General features: G+C 41.7%; 1 protein-coding gene across 3 annotated transcripts in view; it reads right to left on the reverse strand.

The window, feature by feature from the left end:
* Positions 1 to 19090, reverse strand: part of TENM4 (teneurin transmembrane protein 4) — a 493982-nt gene that overhangs the window by 84990 nt on the left and 389902 nt on the right. For all 3 annotated transcript variants that reach the window (XM_074983382.1, XM_074983375.1, XM_074983367.1), the window contains 2 exons: positions 10507 to 10626; positions 2252 to 2513 (listed from right to left, as the gene is read on the reverse strand). In XM_074983382.1, coding sequence (XP_074839483.1) covers positions 2252 to 2513; positions 10507 to 10626 — 382 coding nt within the window. The remainder of the gene's footprint in view (positions 1 to 2251; positions 2514 to 10506; positions 10627 to 19090) is intronic.

Consider the following 19090-nt stretch of genomic DNA (forward strand, 5'->3'; position numbering starts at 1 on the left):
ACATCTGAGGGTGAAAAATGACAGATCTGGGAAAACCCAGGAATTTTAAAATATATTTTACAAGCTTAGCAACAAGCTATGTTGGCACCAGGCTCAATGAGAGACCAGATGAGCTGCGATACAAAAAAGGCTGTCCCCTCCATCCTATCTGTCTTCACATACAGAGCCACACAAGAAAACACCAGCCAGAAATAATTGCCACCAAAGGGTGTTTTGCAATGTCTGGTTCAAGGTGGTGTATGAAATTTTTATTTCTCCCTGCCACAATCTATCGCTCTTAGATATTGACCATTTCAGAGGAAGGGTCAACTGTATAATACATACACATCAAACAAATGCCAACAATACACTTAAAAGGATCTTGCCAAAAGAGCTGGTTCAAATAGTTAGGATCACCAGAACTTTCACAAAAGATGAATATTGCTTTGCTGGATTTCACAATCAACACTAGCCTGGTGATGCTCACCCAGAGAAAATGCCATTGGAAAAAGGATGAGCCAGAATTTGCCTAGAACTCCCAAGAGTAACAAGAGGCAGAAATTACTCCCATATTTCTATGTATCTGTTAATTAGTACTGTAGCTATACGCATGTAGATGCATTTACAGGCGATGCCTACACTGGCCCCTCCCTTTCAAAAGAGGCAGGCAAACGTGGCCGATCAAAAATGCAAATGAGGTGCTGATTTGCATGTTCAGTACTTCATTTGCATAATAACAGTCACTTGCCTTTCTGGAAGAGCTGCTTTCGAAATGCAAAACAGCTGTGTAGATGGTGTTCCTCGAAAGGAAGCCCTGCTTTCGAAACCACCCTTCCTCCTAATTTTTTTCATTTGCATTTTCAATCCACTGTGTTTGCATTCCCCTTTCAAAAGGGAGGGGCCAGTGTAGACACAGCCACTGTGTTTGTACTGCATATTTTACACAAGTGGCCAACTCACTACTAGACTGACACACATTCAGAATTCTCTCTCCTGCTTTCTATTAACCCCTTCAATGTCAGTAACTCCCAGCTGTAGCAAAGCCTGCCAATTTTGTATGTAACAAGTAGAAACGTCTTGATGCTCATTTAAACATTACGTGAGTTACATGTTTCTATTATAGCCACTCACTCCTTCCCTTGCTATCACACACACATTCCATTGAGCAAGGAAACTATTACTCTGTCCAATTTCTTCAGCATGACACACATAATACTCTGACCGCTAAATTGATGAGAAACAATGACATTTGAATACTGTCATGTTGCCTTTTGGATGACAGAATAAACCAAGGGCCTGACTGCTTAGGAATTAGCTCTGATGTCCTCGCAGAAATCCAGTTTAAGATATTCTGATTACCTAAATTCCCCTGTCAGTTGAACAACACTAATATTCTGTTGGGTGTAGTTAAATAACTGCAATGCTATACATCAGAGATTGTTGCATTTCTGTGAAAGAGCATTTGTATTCAGACTGCTGAGTGCTTTGGAATCTTCTGTAAATGTCTTAAAACTTGGCTTTGCAATATAACAAGCACTGCTTTGTCCCTTAAAGAACAAATATGATTATGTCGATTAATTTTAACATTTCTCTATTGAGAAGTGTGTCTAATAGAATGTAATGGTAGAATTTCAAGCACTTTTCCACTAGGGTAGCTTTATAATATAGGTTACACAATGTGAGAATTAGGCAGATGAAGGGGAAATTTGTATCGATTTCAAGAAGGCAAAGATTTCACTCCCAGCAATATTTTCTTCAGGTTTGGAGACTGAGAGTTATGTTCCCAAGCTTTGGGAAAGTTCAGTTACGGGACTCTGCCCCTGAGCAGTACAGCACCATTTCACATATTAACAATGGTTGTTGAAACATATTTGGAAGGCCTACATCCTAAAATGTGTCACCCAGCCACTCTATGCCAGTAGACAGGAGGTGAGGACAAAGCAGACCCAGTGCAGCTTTTGCTACCAGCGAATAAGCATTTAATTATCTGTCTGTCAGAGATGAACAAAAACAAGTGTTATGGCCCAGTGTCTATTTCTGATTTTTTAAAAGTATGTAAATGGATAATGTAAATCAGGCAAGGCATCTAGAAAAGCTGGCTCCTGGAAAGCTGCCAATGAAGACCAAATCACTGTCAGAAACTGTTTTAACAAGTACAACAAGAGAACATGATGAACACCCCGGCCATGTATAGCTCCATGTGTATCTCTCCACTTGACTGCCTTGAGCAATGAAAGGAGCAAATATTTCACTTTAGAAAGACGATTCATACCTGGATTTCTGGAACAATAGGGCCCTTCTCTGAACAGGAACTTGCAAATGCTGTCAGGGGGGATGGGGAGACCACAGGGTTGGGACGGGCAAAGTTGCTAAGATCACAGCTTGGAATCTCATTCTCTTCATGCCTCATGACTATGGTTTCCATTACAAAAAAGCGATCCCATGGCAGCCAGAGCGTGTGTTCCTGAGTGATGAAGGGAGCCCGCTCAAAGTGTAAGATAACAGAAATCCCACCGTGAGTGACGAGATCAAAGCTGTTTTTAAAAGACACAATAAAAATAAAAATAAGACAAATGATACTTGGCATATCCATACCACCTTACAAATGTGGGCAAATATTAAATTAAACATTAAACCCTCACAAAACCCTGTGAGCTAGAGAAATATTACACACACCTATTTACAGATGAAGAAACAGAAGCACAGCAAAGGTAAAAAAAAGAAAGTGGCAAAGCTAGGAATTGCAACAATGGACCTTGGCATTAAATTAAGAGATATACAGTTTGTTATCCGACACTCAAGGGAATTGCCAGTTGCCAGTTAACTGAATGTGCCGGATACTCAAGCAAAGTGGGAAGGAGGCACCAGCTGATGACATTATCTGCAGGTGCTGGAGGCAGGCTGACGGGAAAAGAGGCATCTGCTGATGACATCATACAACAATGCCGCTAGTGCAGTTAATAAATTTTCTGGTTAACGAAGTGCCGGATAACAAAGCTTTCACTATAGTTTTTAAAACATGTTCTCTTCCTTTTTTAAAACACAAAGTTTATGTTCATGATTGCTTTGCTGAGTGATTGGCTCTCAAATATTTTATTACTATTTTAAACAAGTGTTTAGGATCCAATATCAGTCACAGATAGCACAGACTTCTTGGAAAACAGTTTCAGCTCTGTGTTGTTTTCCCTGAAGCCATTGCTGACCCAAGTGACATATTGTTTCATGTGTTAGTGACAGCACCATCCATTAGTGCCAGGAGAACATGGATGAGCAAGGAAATCAGTTTGGGATAGGAGAGTGGAAGAAGGAGCTGATCTTACAGTAACTGGGTTTCAAAAGTAATAGTTTGATTTTCAGAGGAGCTGGATACCCAAAGCTCCCATGAAGGGGACCACAATGCCTATGAAAATCAGACCCCTCGTGGATTTGAAATTTTTCCCTGTAAATATATATAGCCTGCACTGTACAAACACAGGACAAAAAGATGACATGATCACATCCCAAGAGCTAAGAAAGTGGAAGACAATTTGAGAGGGAAAGGGTTTTTATTCAGGCCTTCAAGTCCTTGTGGTTTTGGTTTCCTTGTCCCAATATCTAATTAACACTTATGGCTAAATAACTTTTGGATAAAAGAATTCTTTGTTAGACAACACCCAGGCATTTCCAATTGAAATGTTAGGCTCTGCTTCAGGATGATATTTAAGCATGTTCATAACGTTCAGCATATGAATAGACTTGCTGATTTCAATAGTACTACCCACAACTTTTGAGTTAAGCATGCGATTAAGTACCATCCTGAATACATTAAGGGTTTGTCCACACTACTGCTTAAGTTGATACAACTTACAATGTTCAGAGGTGTGAAAAAGGTGCCCCCCCAACTGACTCAAATTACATCAACCTAAGAGATGTCTACACTAGTGCTAAGCTGGCAGAAGACGCTGTCCTACTGACATAGCTTCCACCTTCATTAAGGTGGAGTAACATATTGAAGGGAGCATACTGTCCCAACAACATATTGCATCTGGTGTGGCCCAGTAGTGAAGTCAAGCCCTAAAGTGCCCTGAGACCCTACAATGCATTCTCAAGTAAATGGTCAGATTTGGTGTAGGTGATATTTCTCGAGGAAAAAAAAGCAGAAAATAGTTTTTAATTAATTAAAAAGCTTTACAGCTTTGTCCTGGAGCACAGCAAAACAATAAAGAGCTCAACCACATTTTTAAACAATCCTGAGCCAGCCACTGTTAAGACTTATTTTTTCATCCACTGCCTTCATTTGGCTGTATTTTTGACTCTGCTTAGTGAATGCAGTTGTGAAAGGAAAGTTATTCAAGTCCATGGAGAGAGCATGTCAAATCCTCAAAATGTGTAAGGTGTTTATTCTGCCCTTCAAGTGAGGCATCAGCTTCCCAGACCTATGTAACTGGGTGTTTAAAAGCCTGATGGGTAACTTCTTTGCCAGCTAGCTGAACAGCATTTGGGCTTTGACGAGGACATTTTTAACAGTCAATTAGCATTTGGCAAGCCCTGCTGCTAGAAGGGAAAAACTCACTTTGCACAAGGCTGAGCACTAAAGAGGGCAAAGGAAGGAAGGGATAAACGTAAAAAAATTATGTTCAACAACCGTTGGAAAACTAGGAGTTGTTTATTTATAGAAATGCCTCTGCTTCTGTCATTGGCAAGTGGAGCGGCTAGGAGCCCTGGGCTCTAATGAGCTTTGGTCAAGCACGTTAACCTGCAGAGAGAAAAAATCTTGCTTCTCCCTTGGATGAGAAACCCGAGCCAGAAAGGAAGGCATCGATCTAATGTCAGACTCAAGCAGCTGTGAAAACACAGAGGCCTGCATTGTGCAGCAAGAGACACCGCCACTCATCAAGTACTGTTTCTCAAGTCACATGGCTGAGCCCTGAAGGATATGAATATATAGAGTTGGGGAGCCTATGGCAGCAAGCTCTCCAGTCGGCGCAGTGGGGCTCCTGCTAGTGCTCTAGGAATAACTGTGTAGACAGTGCTTTTAAGTGGCAGCTCAGGCTGGGGCTAAGGCTTTGATGCTTACGGAAGGGGGTGGGCTGGGCTTGTGTGGGCTCCAAATACCATCCAGACATACCCCAAGTTGCCCAGCTGAACAAAAAATCTCCCAAACATAGCAGTGAAATAAAAATTACTATCAGAAAACTCTTCAGGATGAAAATCTAGAACAAGGCTCTCAGGTGAGCTGCTGATCTTTGAGATGGGCGGGATTGACTCAGAGGCTTCCTAGAAGCCTAGTTTTTTGCAAACAACTCCCGTCTCAGATCTGATGAACTCACTGCACCAAACAGATGTATTGTGGGATATTTATCCTTAAAGAGTAGCATACAAGGTATCTACAGAAAGTTTATAACTTGTCAAGATTCATAATCATTGAGAAACGTATGCTCCAGTGACGTTAAAGAATAATATAATTATGCTGAAGAGGTTCTTTATGGCAGGGGTGAGCAAACATTTTATGTTGGGCCCCACTTTTCATACCTGCAATTAGAAGAGCCCCCCTGTCCCCAACCTGCCTAATGTAATCCAAAATGGTAGAAATTTGGGTTATGTTCATATGGAAAGAAAAATAATTGGCACATGTAAAATAATGTCTGTAGACTGTAAAAACTATAAATTGGTATATAAATGTGAATGCACCTACATAAAAATGGTAATGTATTTCACCATTTTTGATCAGATTGATGGGCCTGAGACGCAGCAGCCAATAGTGCCGTGCTCCACCTGTACGTTATTTCATGCCCCATCCCCCTCAGGGAGTCCACCTTCTCACTTTGCATGCTCCTGCTTTATGGACTTGGGAGTAAAAGTGTAGCCACCTGGGAATAAAATATCTTAGTGATGGCCCATTCTAGCAGAAAGGAGTTGTGACCCAGCCCTGGTTAGTGGGTCATTTAATGCACAACTTGGCTCTCTTGCCTTACTCCATCTCAAGACTTTTGATGAAAAAACGTCAGAGACCGCTGCAAATGAACAAAACCACTCAGAGCTAGGAAAGGAACATTACAACAGCCAGAGTATCATGCTGCTTATGAATAATGACAAAAGACCACTTCATCATGACATAGAGTAGGGAAAGCACTCTGTGTCCTTCTACTTTGGGGAGCAGCCATGTTCCCATGAAAAACTGGATCCTGGTTCCTGTCAATCTTGTTAACTCTGCAACAGACGGAATTTTTTTTTGTGAGAGCAGGTGCTACTTAGGAAAGGGAACTATTTAAAAGGGTGGACTCAACTTCTCATTATGTAATTTTGTTTTGTGTTGTAACCATTTGATTCCACCATTCTCTCATTTTCTGCCAACTCTCTTAAACAGCAGAGGAGCTGGGATTTCTGTGAGTAGCTAGTCTGAGGGGCTAGATGCCACAGGGGAATGATTCAAAGAGATTCAGGGTTGGGGTGCACCTAGCATTAATCTACAAGGCAAATACAGAGCTGGCAATGCCCAGAGGAGAGTACCTGAGTGGCTAACAGGCTGGTGGTGTTAGGGTGCTGACATTCAGCACTCATGGGAAAGGCCACTTCTTCCTAGAGGCAGAGGGTAACACGGTAACTCACAGTTTTGGGTACTCTGAGTGTCTCAATATGTCTTTCTTCTCTTTGCAAAATGTCATATTAGCTACATGGACTTAGTGTTTGGCTTCTCTTAAAAACATACCCAATACAGTTTATAAGCCATTACCAAGCCCCTGAGCTCCCCAGTCCTTCTATGAGGTCTGTGTCACAAAAAAGTCAGATATACAATACAGGTTGAACCTCACTAATCCAGAACTCTTTTGTCTGACAACATCCGTAATCCAACATGATTTTAGTTAGCTGGACAACCACTTTTCATGGGTGTGGCCTAGCTTTCTGTGGTCCCATAAAGTTTGCTTGCAGCCACCAGTCTTAGTTCTTAGTGTTCTGTGCTGTTTTTTAGCTGTAATTTACCCCAAATGTCTTCTAAGAGCTCAATAAGCAATGGAAGTATTGGTAATGTGCTAGACAATACTGACCTCCTGTGGTCTAGCACATTCTCTCATCAAGCACTAGTCAGGTCCCGAAGGTGCCAGACAAAAGATGTTCAACCTGTTGTACATTCTGAAAATTGTGGGTTTATTCTTATGCCCTGGGATCAGAAAGATATACGTATCAAGACAAACAGCCTGAGGACACATATGGACCCTTAATATAGTCTCATTTTCTGGGGTTATTTAGTATAACCTAATCTGGGGTGAAATCCTGGATCCCTTGGAGTCAATAGGAGTTTTGCCACTGACTTCAGTCGAGCCAGGATTTCACTCTGGAGTCTACAGTTGACCAATGTGACAAAAGGGTAAAGTTAGAATATAGTGAAACTATTTACAGTGAAGCAGAATTCAAGTCCTAATTTGTTACAGTTCATTGCAATTTGAAAATTGGAATTCTAGTAATAATGAAACTCATTTTTTGGTCTTGTCTATACAAGAAAGTTGCATTGATTTAATTAGATCAGTTTAGAAACCAATTTAGTTAAATAGGCACAGTTCCCTTGCGTGAACCTTCTTATATTGAGACTACAAGGGGGTTGCACTGATTTAACTAAATTGGATTCTAAACTGATTCAGTCACATCTGTGAAAATTACTTGTGTAGACATTGTCTCTGACTAAAATTGTTCTGTTGAAAAGATTATTAGAAGAGAGTCCCGCTGTTGTAACATATTGAATTATAGAACAGCAACTATAATAGCAATAATGCTTTACATATTGAAACCATGGCACTTGGAGTATTTAATCCACAAACATCTCAGCTAGGCAGGAAGAAAGTGTTATCTTCACTTTACAGGCAGGTTAACAATGTATCTAAAAGCCACCCATCAGCAGACTAAAGTTCGGGACTTCTTGACTTCCACCCTGAACTTACACCTTTAGACCATGGTACCATCAACGTTTCAAGTGATGTTCTAGGTAGCTCTCATGTCATATCAGTGAAAAATTAATGATTTTGGTTCTTTAGAGGAATAATGTTTTGACCTATTCATACACTATCTCCTTCCAGTGCACACAGATGTAGCATTGTGCCTGATCAGGCAACAAAATATAAGAGCAAATGTCAAAGACAAATATTTTGGGGCCAATTATAGTCTCATTTGTACATTTCAAGATACTTAGTAATGTAATCAGACTATCTGTTGAATATTATGTTCTGAAATGTTGTTAGCACAAAGCACTAGACCTGAACACACACAACCATAGAACATAATGAAGGGAAATCACTGCAAAAGCTGCCTAGCTCCACCTGTTCTGAGTTTTTGTTTTTTTGGGGGTGGCAGGAGTTAGGGGTAGGCATGCTAGCCTGGTGATGGGACTTATTTTGATTATATACTCTATGTTCAGGCACCACCGATCACTGTCTCTATATTACTTTAACTGAATTTAGTACTGGTGATGGATCCTGTATTTACAGCTCTTGGCAGCAAGCTCCTGGAAGCAGCTCTATCCTATGTCAGATGGCTTTTCCCTAGGGACAATCTGCTAACTGGGAATTGGCAGAGCACACTGGCACACTGGCCACCCCTCTCCTTGCCCCACTACACTGAGGTTGGAAAAGCAGTGGTGTAAGAGCAAGTTGAGCTTTACATGAACAGAGAACTCCCCTCCACTATGGATATTATCTGCTGGTGGGAGAGAGATGTTTAAGTTGTGCAAAGGGCCTGGATGGTGGAAGAAAGTATGTCTGTGAGTTAGTGAGTGAGCAGAGGAGTGATATGCTATTTCACTTGTCTTTCTAGGAGTGGCACATATAGAAGAATATTGAAGCATGGCTTGGCGTTGTGCGGAGAAGCTTGCTCAACTGTGCTGCCCGTACTGTACTTATCTTGTAGGTGGTAAAAGTCATGCCTGTCCAGAGAGCCCATATAAGTCCTGGCAATGCCAGTCTTGCTATTTGCTTAGAATCCCCTGGGGCAGATCAGGACCCCATAGTGCTAGACAATGAACAAACAAAGAACAAAGAGAAGAGCCCCACCCCAAAGAGTTAACAGTCTACGTGGAAGACTACAGACACTAGGTGAAGACCAACTGGCAGAACGCAAGGAAATAATGAGCTGATACTGGTCAGCATGAAAAACAGGGAGTCCCAGAACATCAGCTGCCTATCTATGGTCAAAGGTTTTGTAGACATTATTACTTTTATTTGCATAGGCTGTTCAGATTTTTACCACTTACCTCTAGCAATACTGCATCTTACAGGTTTAATTATTTTGGCCCAATAATTTCTATATCAAGCAATGAAGAATATGCAGTTTGGGGCATGAACCATAATTTCTTTATATGCCTCTGTAACACCTAGCATCTTTAGACTGCTGTGAATTTGACCTATAGATTCTGATATCAGGTTCATGAGTGCAAATCAGGAGTTGCTCCACTGACGGTCTAGTTACATTACAGTGACACAACTTTGCTGCTACACCTGTGTGGCTGGAATGCTTTCCTGCAGATGCTTCCTACATCAACAGAAGAGGTTTTTCTACGTACCTGAGAGGCAGTAGGTAGATTGATGGAATTCTTCTGCCAATCTAGCTGTGTCTACAGTGAGATTAGCTCAACCTAATAAGATGCACAGAGTGCGAAATTTTTCACAGTCCTGAGCAATGTAGCTACGTTTGCTACATTTTTAGGTGCAGACCAGGCCTGAGATTAATGGATTAGCACCACAGTGTTCTCAATAGTTTCTAAACCACAAGACTTGCAAAACCACCACCTTATAAGAGACACTATGCTCATTTAACTGAGATAATCTGTTTTCCTTGGAAACGTTCCTATCGCTCAAATTCTGCTGTTGCATTTTCCAGCAGATGGACTATTGGTGAGAACATCTCTTGAAGTTTCAGTGGGCACCAAGTCCCATGGGAACTTGCCTAGCCAACACAAAGCACACATGTCTATTAAGTGTTCATTGCCTTCCTTATCACCCTGTTGCCTATTCTAGCCAGGTCAAGCCAAATCCTCAATGCTAATGTCAGACTGGGGAGCTGCTAAAATCAGCACAGCTGGGTCACCCTCCGTAAAGTGTTAGTACTAATCACCATTAGCTAGAGTATGTGCAGCTCCATCAGTTAGCTTTTGAAAGCTTTGAAGAGAGAGGCAATTAGTATTGACAGGCAAAAGAAAAAATGTAGGACTCGCCCAATTCACAAGGATATTTTTATGGTTCAGTGGAACTGTCCAGATTTTTACCACTTGCCTCTAACAATAATGTATCTTTCTGTAATTTCTGTATAAAGGAATTAAGAATATGCAGTTTGGGGTAGGAACCATCATTTCTTTACATGCCTGGGCAATACCTGGCACCTTTGAGCTCCCCAGAGCTTCTAGACACCTTAAAATAATATCAGTATTAATACTAACAATAACCATAATATCTGCAGGTTGCACCAGAGGTGTGTATTTGCTGGGAGAGTCACTCTCCAGTGCTAGCTCCATTCTACACAGCCCTGGGTGCTTACATACTGTAAAATGTACAGCAGAAACCATACCTGCCATCTTGTCTGCTGATTGTGTATCCAAAAAGAGGATTGTTGGCAAAGCTGATGTTCACTCCAACTAGAGGGGTTCCATCTGATGTGATCACCTGACCTCGAATGACACACGCGTGGCTGCAGGAAGGAAAGAAATGACAAGAAATGGTGAATCATCTCGAAGATGGAGTGGGTCCTCCCCAACTTAACTTGCCGTGAATGCCTGCGCACAGGGATGCCTAATGCCATAAGCAGTAGAATACAGTACACCAGACATGCCCCCACATGGAGGCACATAGCTCTTGCTGACTTGGGTATTGTTTTTCTACTCTTGCAATATTCAGCCTCTGGCAAATATATTGTTCTTAGCTATCTTCTTTCCTATAGGGCAATGATATCCTGACATGGCTATAAACCACTCAAGTTCATAGTGTCTTGACAGTATTGGTCTGATTAAGGATGAAACATATTTTAGAACAGAGGAGGATGAAAATGTACCAAATACTGCCTGGTCTGGTTTAAGAGCATTAAATCCTCAGATAAGCATACAGATATGCTGGCCTTGATAACGTAGACTTTCCATATACCATAAAGGGCTGTGTCTACACTAGCCCAAAACTTCGAAATGGCCATGCAAATGGCCATTTTGATGTTTACTAATGAAGCGCTGAAATACATATTCGGCGCCTCATTAGCATGCTGGCAGTTGCAGCACTTCAAAATTGATGTGGCTCATAGCCACGCGGCTTGTCCAGACGGGGCTGCTTTACAAAAGGACCCCACCAACTTCGAAATCCTCTTATTCCTATCAGCAGACAGGAATAAGGGGATTTCAAAGTTGGTGGGGTCCTTTCGAAAAGGACCCCCATCTGGATGAGCCACGGGTCTGCGAGCCACGTCAATTTCGAAGTCCTGTGACTGCCAGCATTCTAATGAGGCACTGAATATGTATTTCAGTGCTTCATTAGTAAACTTCGAAATGGCCATTTGCATGGCCATTTCGAAGTTTTGGGCTAGTGTAGACATAGCCAAGAAGTGTAAGTTATTGCTTGGAGAAATTAGGAGGACAAATTTGCATGGATCAGATGGGTTCCCTATCGAAAGTATCAGCAATTGAATAAGCAAATAACAGACCCACTGGTTGTTTATAGAGGTTCACGCTGCACTGTTGTGATATCTTTAACTCAGGCTCTCAGAATGCTCAAGGTCATTCAGCAACCTGTGGCAGGGCCTACAAAAGACTACACAGTTCTCCAGTCTAAAGTCACTGTTCAAAGCCCTAGATTGTACAGCTTACCAAGAAACTTCAAAAAAGACAAAAATCTTGTGGATCTGATGATGTCCGCTCTCAGTGACCATTTTTAGGTATTTATTTTCCTCAGCAATAATAACAAATTGTGGTATTTTTGTGTATCAAATAAGGATTTCACTGGGTATGTATTCTATGATGTAGAAGGCAGACTTTTTAGTTGTCATGCCATCCAGTTAGAGCAGAACTCTCCACTGATTTAAGTAGGTATTTCCAGGTATATGTTGATGGCAGGGGTATCGCTCAAAACTTGGCATTTAGGTATTCAGAAACAAAAGCTTCTGACAGTTTCAATTTTAGTATCTAGTCACATGATTTCTGTATTTCTTGTGATCAGTCCACAAAAAACAAAATATAATGCACCTGAATTTTATTTCACTTATATTAGTTTAACTTTGGTGTATCTCCACTGACATCAACACTATTAGCCTTGATTCAGACCGATGAGGAAGGAGAAGCAGTTCCATTATTAAAACAATAATAATTTATGTACTCCATGGCACCTTCTACCTAAGGTCTGCATTAACATTTCAGCTCTGTAGCATTCCAGGACCCTATGTAATTGTCCATGTCCCTGTTTCACAGATGGGGAAATGAACGCCCAAAAGACCAGAAGTGGAAAAAGTACCCTAAAAGCTACTTGAGTAAAAGTGCAGCTGCTTTCACTTCTAGATACTTGAGTACAATCAAGACATGACGTGTATTAATGTGTGCGCGCACATGCATATACTTTTAGTTTTCAGAGAGACACTGCTGACATCTACTTAAGTACCTCCCGGCCAAGCAGCTTTACTTTTACTCAAGTAACTTTTGGGGCACTTTCTCCACCCCTGCAAAAGACCAAATTCACCCTACTGTTCAACCCAGTGAAGTCTAAAGAACACTACCAGGAAATATTTAGCTCAAAATACCAACATTTCTGGACAACCAAGTGCTATAACTTCCATTCCAAAGCCTCTACATTGCCCAAAAGACTACTCTTCTCCTTTTCTTTAGTGAGAGGTGAAGTGAGTCTGTAATGGTCACCAGGTTCTTGGGTCTTCTGACCAGCCTTACATTTTGTGGAAGGATAAGCATTACTGTGCACTCCTCTTCTGAAGACCAAGGCATTCTTGCTATTGGGAACAATTGACTTGGCAGGCTGAATTACTGTTACATATTCAAACCAACACCAAAAGATTAATTGGTGGCTGGTTGCTCATGTGAAAGTGGTTGAGCCACAATATATATAGATCATATTTTCATGAGACAATGGACCAGGGTTTCTACCTTCTTCAACTCCCTCCCCAGAAACCACAAGTAAAGAAAAGACGAGACACCATATTATATAGATGCCTTAACTGGTACCCTAGACAAAAGATACTAACTATTATGATGGTCACTCTCCCAGGGTCCAAGCAGCTGGCAGCTTGTGAGTAAAGTTTGTAAGTTTATAGCCAATACACTAGACTAGATCCTCAGCTTGTGTAAACAGAATTTTACTGAGAATCCAGCTCATAGTTGTCACACTATCATGGGCTCTTAGCTCTGCAGGGATAAATAACAGACACAGTTACAATCTCAGGCTATGTCTACACTAGAGGGTTTTGTCAACAAAACTTGGGGAGTGTCCAAATTCCCAATGCATTCTGTCAACAGTAAATTGACAGAACACAGCACTTTTGTCGACAGCCTTATCTCACTTCCAACGAGGAATAATGCCTCTGTCAATGGAAAGCCGATCTGGATGTTCTGAGGGCCCTTCTGTCGACAGGCTTCCAGGATACAGTACAGCCTTGCCTGCTATACTTCCAGTTGGCTCTTTTGTCAATAGAGTGGTCGGGCAAGTCTGGCCACTCTCTGTCAACAGAGCAGATCACTCGTGATCTGCTTGGCGGTTTGGCTGTGATCTGTTGACAGAAGTTTTGTCAGAAGATATCTTCCAACAGAAAATTCTGTTGCCAAATCGCTCTTATCTAGACATAGCCTCACTAAATATATGACAAAGAACTCACCGTAAAGGGGAATCTCTAACAAACACACCTCCACTTCTATCTACCTGTGAGTGACTCCCTCCCTCTCTCAACAACTCTTTAAGTTGCAGGATTCTGCTTCTTTGATTACTGATTTGGACTAAGGCAACCCATCTTCAGAGACAAATAACTCTCAGGAAAGCCTACCCCTCAAAAAGTCCCTTGAAAGAACAACTGTATTCAAACCCTACAGAAGCTACTCAAGTTTCCTTCTCAAATCCCAGTCATAAAAAGAAACTGGGGCAATGTATACAAATATCTGAACTCAATTAAACGGGGTGGGGGCAGGAGGGGGCAGATGGGAAAGAAATTGAATCCAAGACTGCCAGATCAGATCCTTAAATTTTCTACTTCCCAGTTGATAAAATTTGTCCCATTTGGGAAAACCAATTAATGCTGTGCTTTGTAAGCAGCTGGCCTCATCAGTGTCATTGTGTCCTTTCTGGAGGCAAGATCAACTACCCACAATGCACCTCATCCCCACCCCCAGGAACCTGGTTAATGCTAATTTAGTCAGCCATTTCCTTCAGAAGACCTTGGTCTAAATGCAATTACACTGCAAACACATTAAGTGGTACTGCAAAGACTCTCAGCCCTGCTTGGAAGGCCTACCAATATATTTACATAAAATTATCTCTCATGTTAATAGGAAAGATTTATTCCATCAGTCTAGTTTCGCTAGCACTGAAGTCACTTTCTGTAGTTGAGCAAAATTGAATGTCTCTTTGCTGTAGACTTGTCTTTCCACTGAATTATTAACAGATTTCATCTACTGCCTGAACTGTTTTTTTCAGACTGTGTTTACATGTGGCTGTGCAGATTCCTTGTTTTACAATAACCAGTTCTTCAATCTGTTTTTTTAATTAGCCTTTCCCAACCCCTCTGGTCTTTTATTTTCCTGTAGAGGTTTCCCTATAATTAGGTAACACTAAATCATTGCTGAATTGCTACCATGTGGCTTGCTAGATGGCAAGTTTGAGAAAAAGTAATTTTAGACCATTGGTTGCTGAAGTGATTTGTAATCACTAGAAGATTAAGTTCATGTCCATCTGTCCCCCCCGGCTATGATCTAGGGCCCAGTGTCATCAAAGGTAGAGACAAGTTCATGCGCCCTTTCCACAGTTATAGAGAAAATTCTATTTTCTTTAGTAATACCTGCATTTACATGCCAGAAAAAGATCCAAATATGCCAACAGTTACAAAATGCCAGAAATCAAAGGACAAATCACAACTAGGTCATCTAATCTGTCTTCATGCCACGAACGATTGCTCCCTGATGTGTGTTTCCTTGCTGTTTGGCTGGTTTAATGTTAAACATCTCAGACAATGGTGCTTTCAATTCTTTATTATTAATAATGATTTGTTTAGTACTGGGAATATGGTGGGCATTGTACAGTAGACAAAATAAGGAAGTTCCTTCTTCCATCGTTTAATCAGGTCTAATCTGACACTTGTTCAAATTGAAGGAAATACTCCCACTTGACTCCAAACAAACACTGGACGAAGCTCATAGATTTCACAGTGAAGAACTTGTGTTTATGTTCATTTTTCCTTTGCACAGAATCACTGAATACTAGAACTAGAAGGCAACTCAAGAGTCCAGTCCCCTCTCTTCTTAGTGTAGCCGCGAGTACTTTGAAGTGCCTGCACTCCTTCGAAGTCCATTTACTCCTCAAAATTTTGACAAGTAAAGGGACTTCGAAGGAGCACAGGCACGTCGAAGTATCTGCGGCTGACCCGTGACTACACACAAGCCAGAGCTTCGAAGTTGCTCACTTCGAAATTGCTGGGGGTGGGGAGATTTAGCCTAGTGAACTGCTGCATATACACCACAGCACTTCATTAGTCATCTCTCAACACCATAATTACCACGCCCCCTTCGAAGTTGGGGGCTCGTGTAGACACAGCCTATAGCTCCTTTTTTTCTTGGAAGCTGAAAGGCTTCAAATACATTTGAATGATTAACATATTCTCCCAACCCCTTAACCATGCTTTCACCGGGTTATTCGTATTACAGATTTTTAACCTCTACTCAGAAGAATCTCTACTCTCCCACATCCCTATAATCATTGTTGTTACTTTTATATAAATTACTTTCAACTTGTTTGACGTCACTCTGGCACCAAGGTGCCCAATGCTGAACATTCTGTTCAAGATGGGGCTTCACCAGGGGTGCACAAAGTGACTGGAAAGGAAGGACATTTCTGTTGTTAAAGCTCTCCTGCCAAAATCAGGAGATCTAGCTTCTCCTTCTGGTTCTGCCACACACTTCCAGTGTGACCTTGGGCAAGTCACATGATTGCTCTGTGCCTCAGTTCCCTAGCTATACAAATGGAAATAAACTCATTGCTCTACCTCAACAGAGCAATGTGTGGATAAATTGAGTAACTTTCTGTTAATTTGGACACAGATGCTTACCCCACTATGGGAGTGTGCTACCAGTTTGTGAAGTACTCAGATATTTTGGTGATGAGCGTCAGAAAATCCGAGCAATAAAGGCACTACATTCTATTGGCCTTTAGCTCATTTAAAGCACAGGACAGAGTCTAACATATGGTTCCACTTTGGCCTGGAAGCTAGTGCCAATGGCAGGGCTAACCCACCACCATTCTGGATCCTTGCCTCCCAGCTCTGAGGGAAAAGACTCCTCACACTCTTGTCCCTCAGAGGGTGTAGCCAGACAAAGTCTCCCCCTTACAAGCCAGCTTGCTCACTGCCCCCCCACCCCACTGAGGAGCACACAGGGCACGGAAACGGCTGCTGACAGCACAGTCTTTGATGCCTCTGATTGAGGCCCAGATGTGCTAGCTCATCGTGACCCTGAGAAACAGAAAGTACAGATAGAGGGCTAACAGGCCAAACTGTCAACAAGAGGGGGGGGAACCTCAGGAAATCACCCCAGCTGGCATTGATGGATATGATGACCACACAGCCATCCCAGAAGAGGAAGTCTCCGCCCACACAAAAAGAATGTCCTGTACTCCTAAATTGCTTATCTCCTGTCTTACAAGTGCAAATTAAGTAAGAATTGCCCTTGTAACAAACTGGCGTCACAAAAGACAGACCAGTACGATCTGGCACCTTAGATAAGAAAGAGAATACGTAACCTAAAAGGAGTATAAAGGTGGGCCCAGCAGAACTCTAACTTTGAGTGCATTCCACCAACTACCTGCGGGTCGGGTCAGGTGATTGCTTCCCGAGGTCCGCAACTGGGGACGCCCAACCTCGTATTCGTCTTACCGTGGAATTGAGTGACCGATCCGGCTTGGCTACGCTGGTATCGAGAGACGCAGAGAGGGTAAGATATACCCATGCAAGGTCTCCTTTCTTTTTGTGCACAGTTAAAGAATTAGAGCTCTGTAACTAGATGTCGTTGTACCAAGATATCATTGTGTTAGATGGTAACAGATATCTTTGTATTGGATTGTAACGTAACCTGTTAACACCTGTACTTTGCTAGCATATAAGAAGTAGACAATAGCCTTTGTAACTGCACGCTTATAACTGTAGCTTAAATAAACCTGTAACTAGTTAAGATCTAAGCCTGACTGCTGTTACCCTTTTATCACTGCAACACAGCCGGCACAACAAAAAGAAACTTTAACCATTTGGTTACCACAGCCTGGCCATAGGTGAGAGTGCTAGGAGCTCCCTGCTCTAACCGTAAAAAACTGGATTGTTTAGGACCCAGGGGAATACCTCACCGCACATTACCCGGCCACCGGCTAACAGAGGGTCAGCCACAATCTGGTTCTTCCTGTTTGGTTTGGCAATGGGGAAGGTTAACCGCTGAAAACTACTCAACAAACCTCTGCTGTCACTTGAATCATGAAGTTTGGTACGAAAAGGGAAATAAAAGGTTCTTGAAATGTTAATCAAGAAAAAAATTCAAAAAAGGAAAAGTAAAATTGAAAAGTAGCCATCCAACAACGTTCCCACACAGCAATGTATAACACAAGTGAGTTCATGAAAGAGTCTTCATATGTCACGAAGCTGGGATTCAGAACAAATTAATTACGCCAGGCAGAGAACCTTGCCAATAAATGAAGCACCAGAATGCCAGTGTCAGGCTGAGGAGGACCTAAACTTGTTGACATCTGAGCAACTGTGCATTCAGGGATTTGCTGAAGTGACACTGACAGAAAGAGCCTGAGAAAGCTTCCGTAGCTCCACTTCCTGAGGTGGTGATAGAGTGGGAAACACACGAAAAGAGGACCTCCAGGCAAAAAACAAAAACAACACAGCTCAGCAAAGGGAAGTCAAATCCAGACTGTCTGCAGGAACCAAACACCCTTATTCTCATTTTTTTTAGCCTAAGCAACTAAGTTAGGTACTTGGCTCTATCACTTGAGCCTCAGGAGAGCCTGATGTTCTTTTGTGAGTTTGGTTTTTTAGCTAACAGTTTGCAGAAATGTGTTACATGTAGTCACTCACTCTACAAACATACACAGTCTGAAATAATGCAGGCAGTTAATCAGAATGTCATATCCAAAGCCAATTACTTAAACAGAAGAAAAAACAACAATATAATACTGGAGTAGTTTTAGGAATACTGATAAAGAAGCTGGTGTCCAAGCTATCTCAATAAAGCTCTAACTAACCACAATGTACAAAAATTACTGTAGATTTTGTTTTACATCAAAGTCTATCACAATTGTATCTGAGCAACACTCAACCTTGTGTTTGATAGAATCTGAAAAGTATGGCTGGAAGGGATGGTGAGACGCCATGTAGTCTGGCCCCCCTGTGCTGATGCAGGACCAAATAAACTTACACCTCTCCTCACAAATATTTGTTTAACCCATTCTCAGAAACTTTCAGTAATGTTCTGGAGCTTTCCCGCCCTTATACTTAGAACAACTGTCCTAAAAGCAAATCTAATCTTCCTGGCTGAAGATTTAGCCAATTACTTCAGTCCCACCTTTTAATCCTTCCTGCAAATCAGACCAAATACCTCTTGTCCTACCATAAGAGTACTCCTGCTAAGGCGCCACCAGTGATAAGCAAAGCAGGACCATTACTCTCCTGACATTCCATGTGACAATAAACCCCAAATGACCATAGCTTTTTCTGCAACTGCTTCACTTTGTGGACTCATATTCAACTTGTGAGTCACTGGAACTCTCAGATCCTTCACAGCAGTACTGCCAGTTAGCCAGCAAGTCCCAATTTTGCAGCTCTGTGTTAAGACTTTTTCTTTTGCATTTGCCTTTATTCAATTTCATCTTGTTGATTGCAGGCCAATTCTCAAATTTATCCAGGTCACTTTGAATTCTAATCC

This window comes from Carettochelys insculpta, chromosome 1 (genome assembly GCF_033958435.1).
Source record: "Carettochelys insculpta isolate YL-2023 chromosome 1, ASM3395843v1, whole genome shotgun sequence".
Classification (NCBI taxonomy): Eukaryota; Metazoa; Chordata; order Testudines; family Carettochelyidae; genus Carettochelys; species Carettochelys insculpta.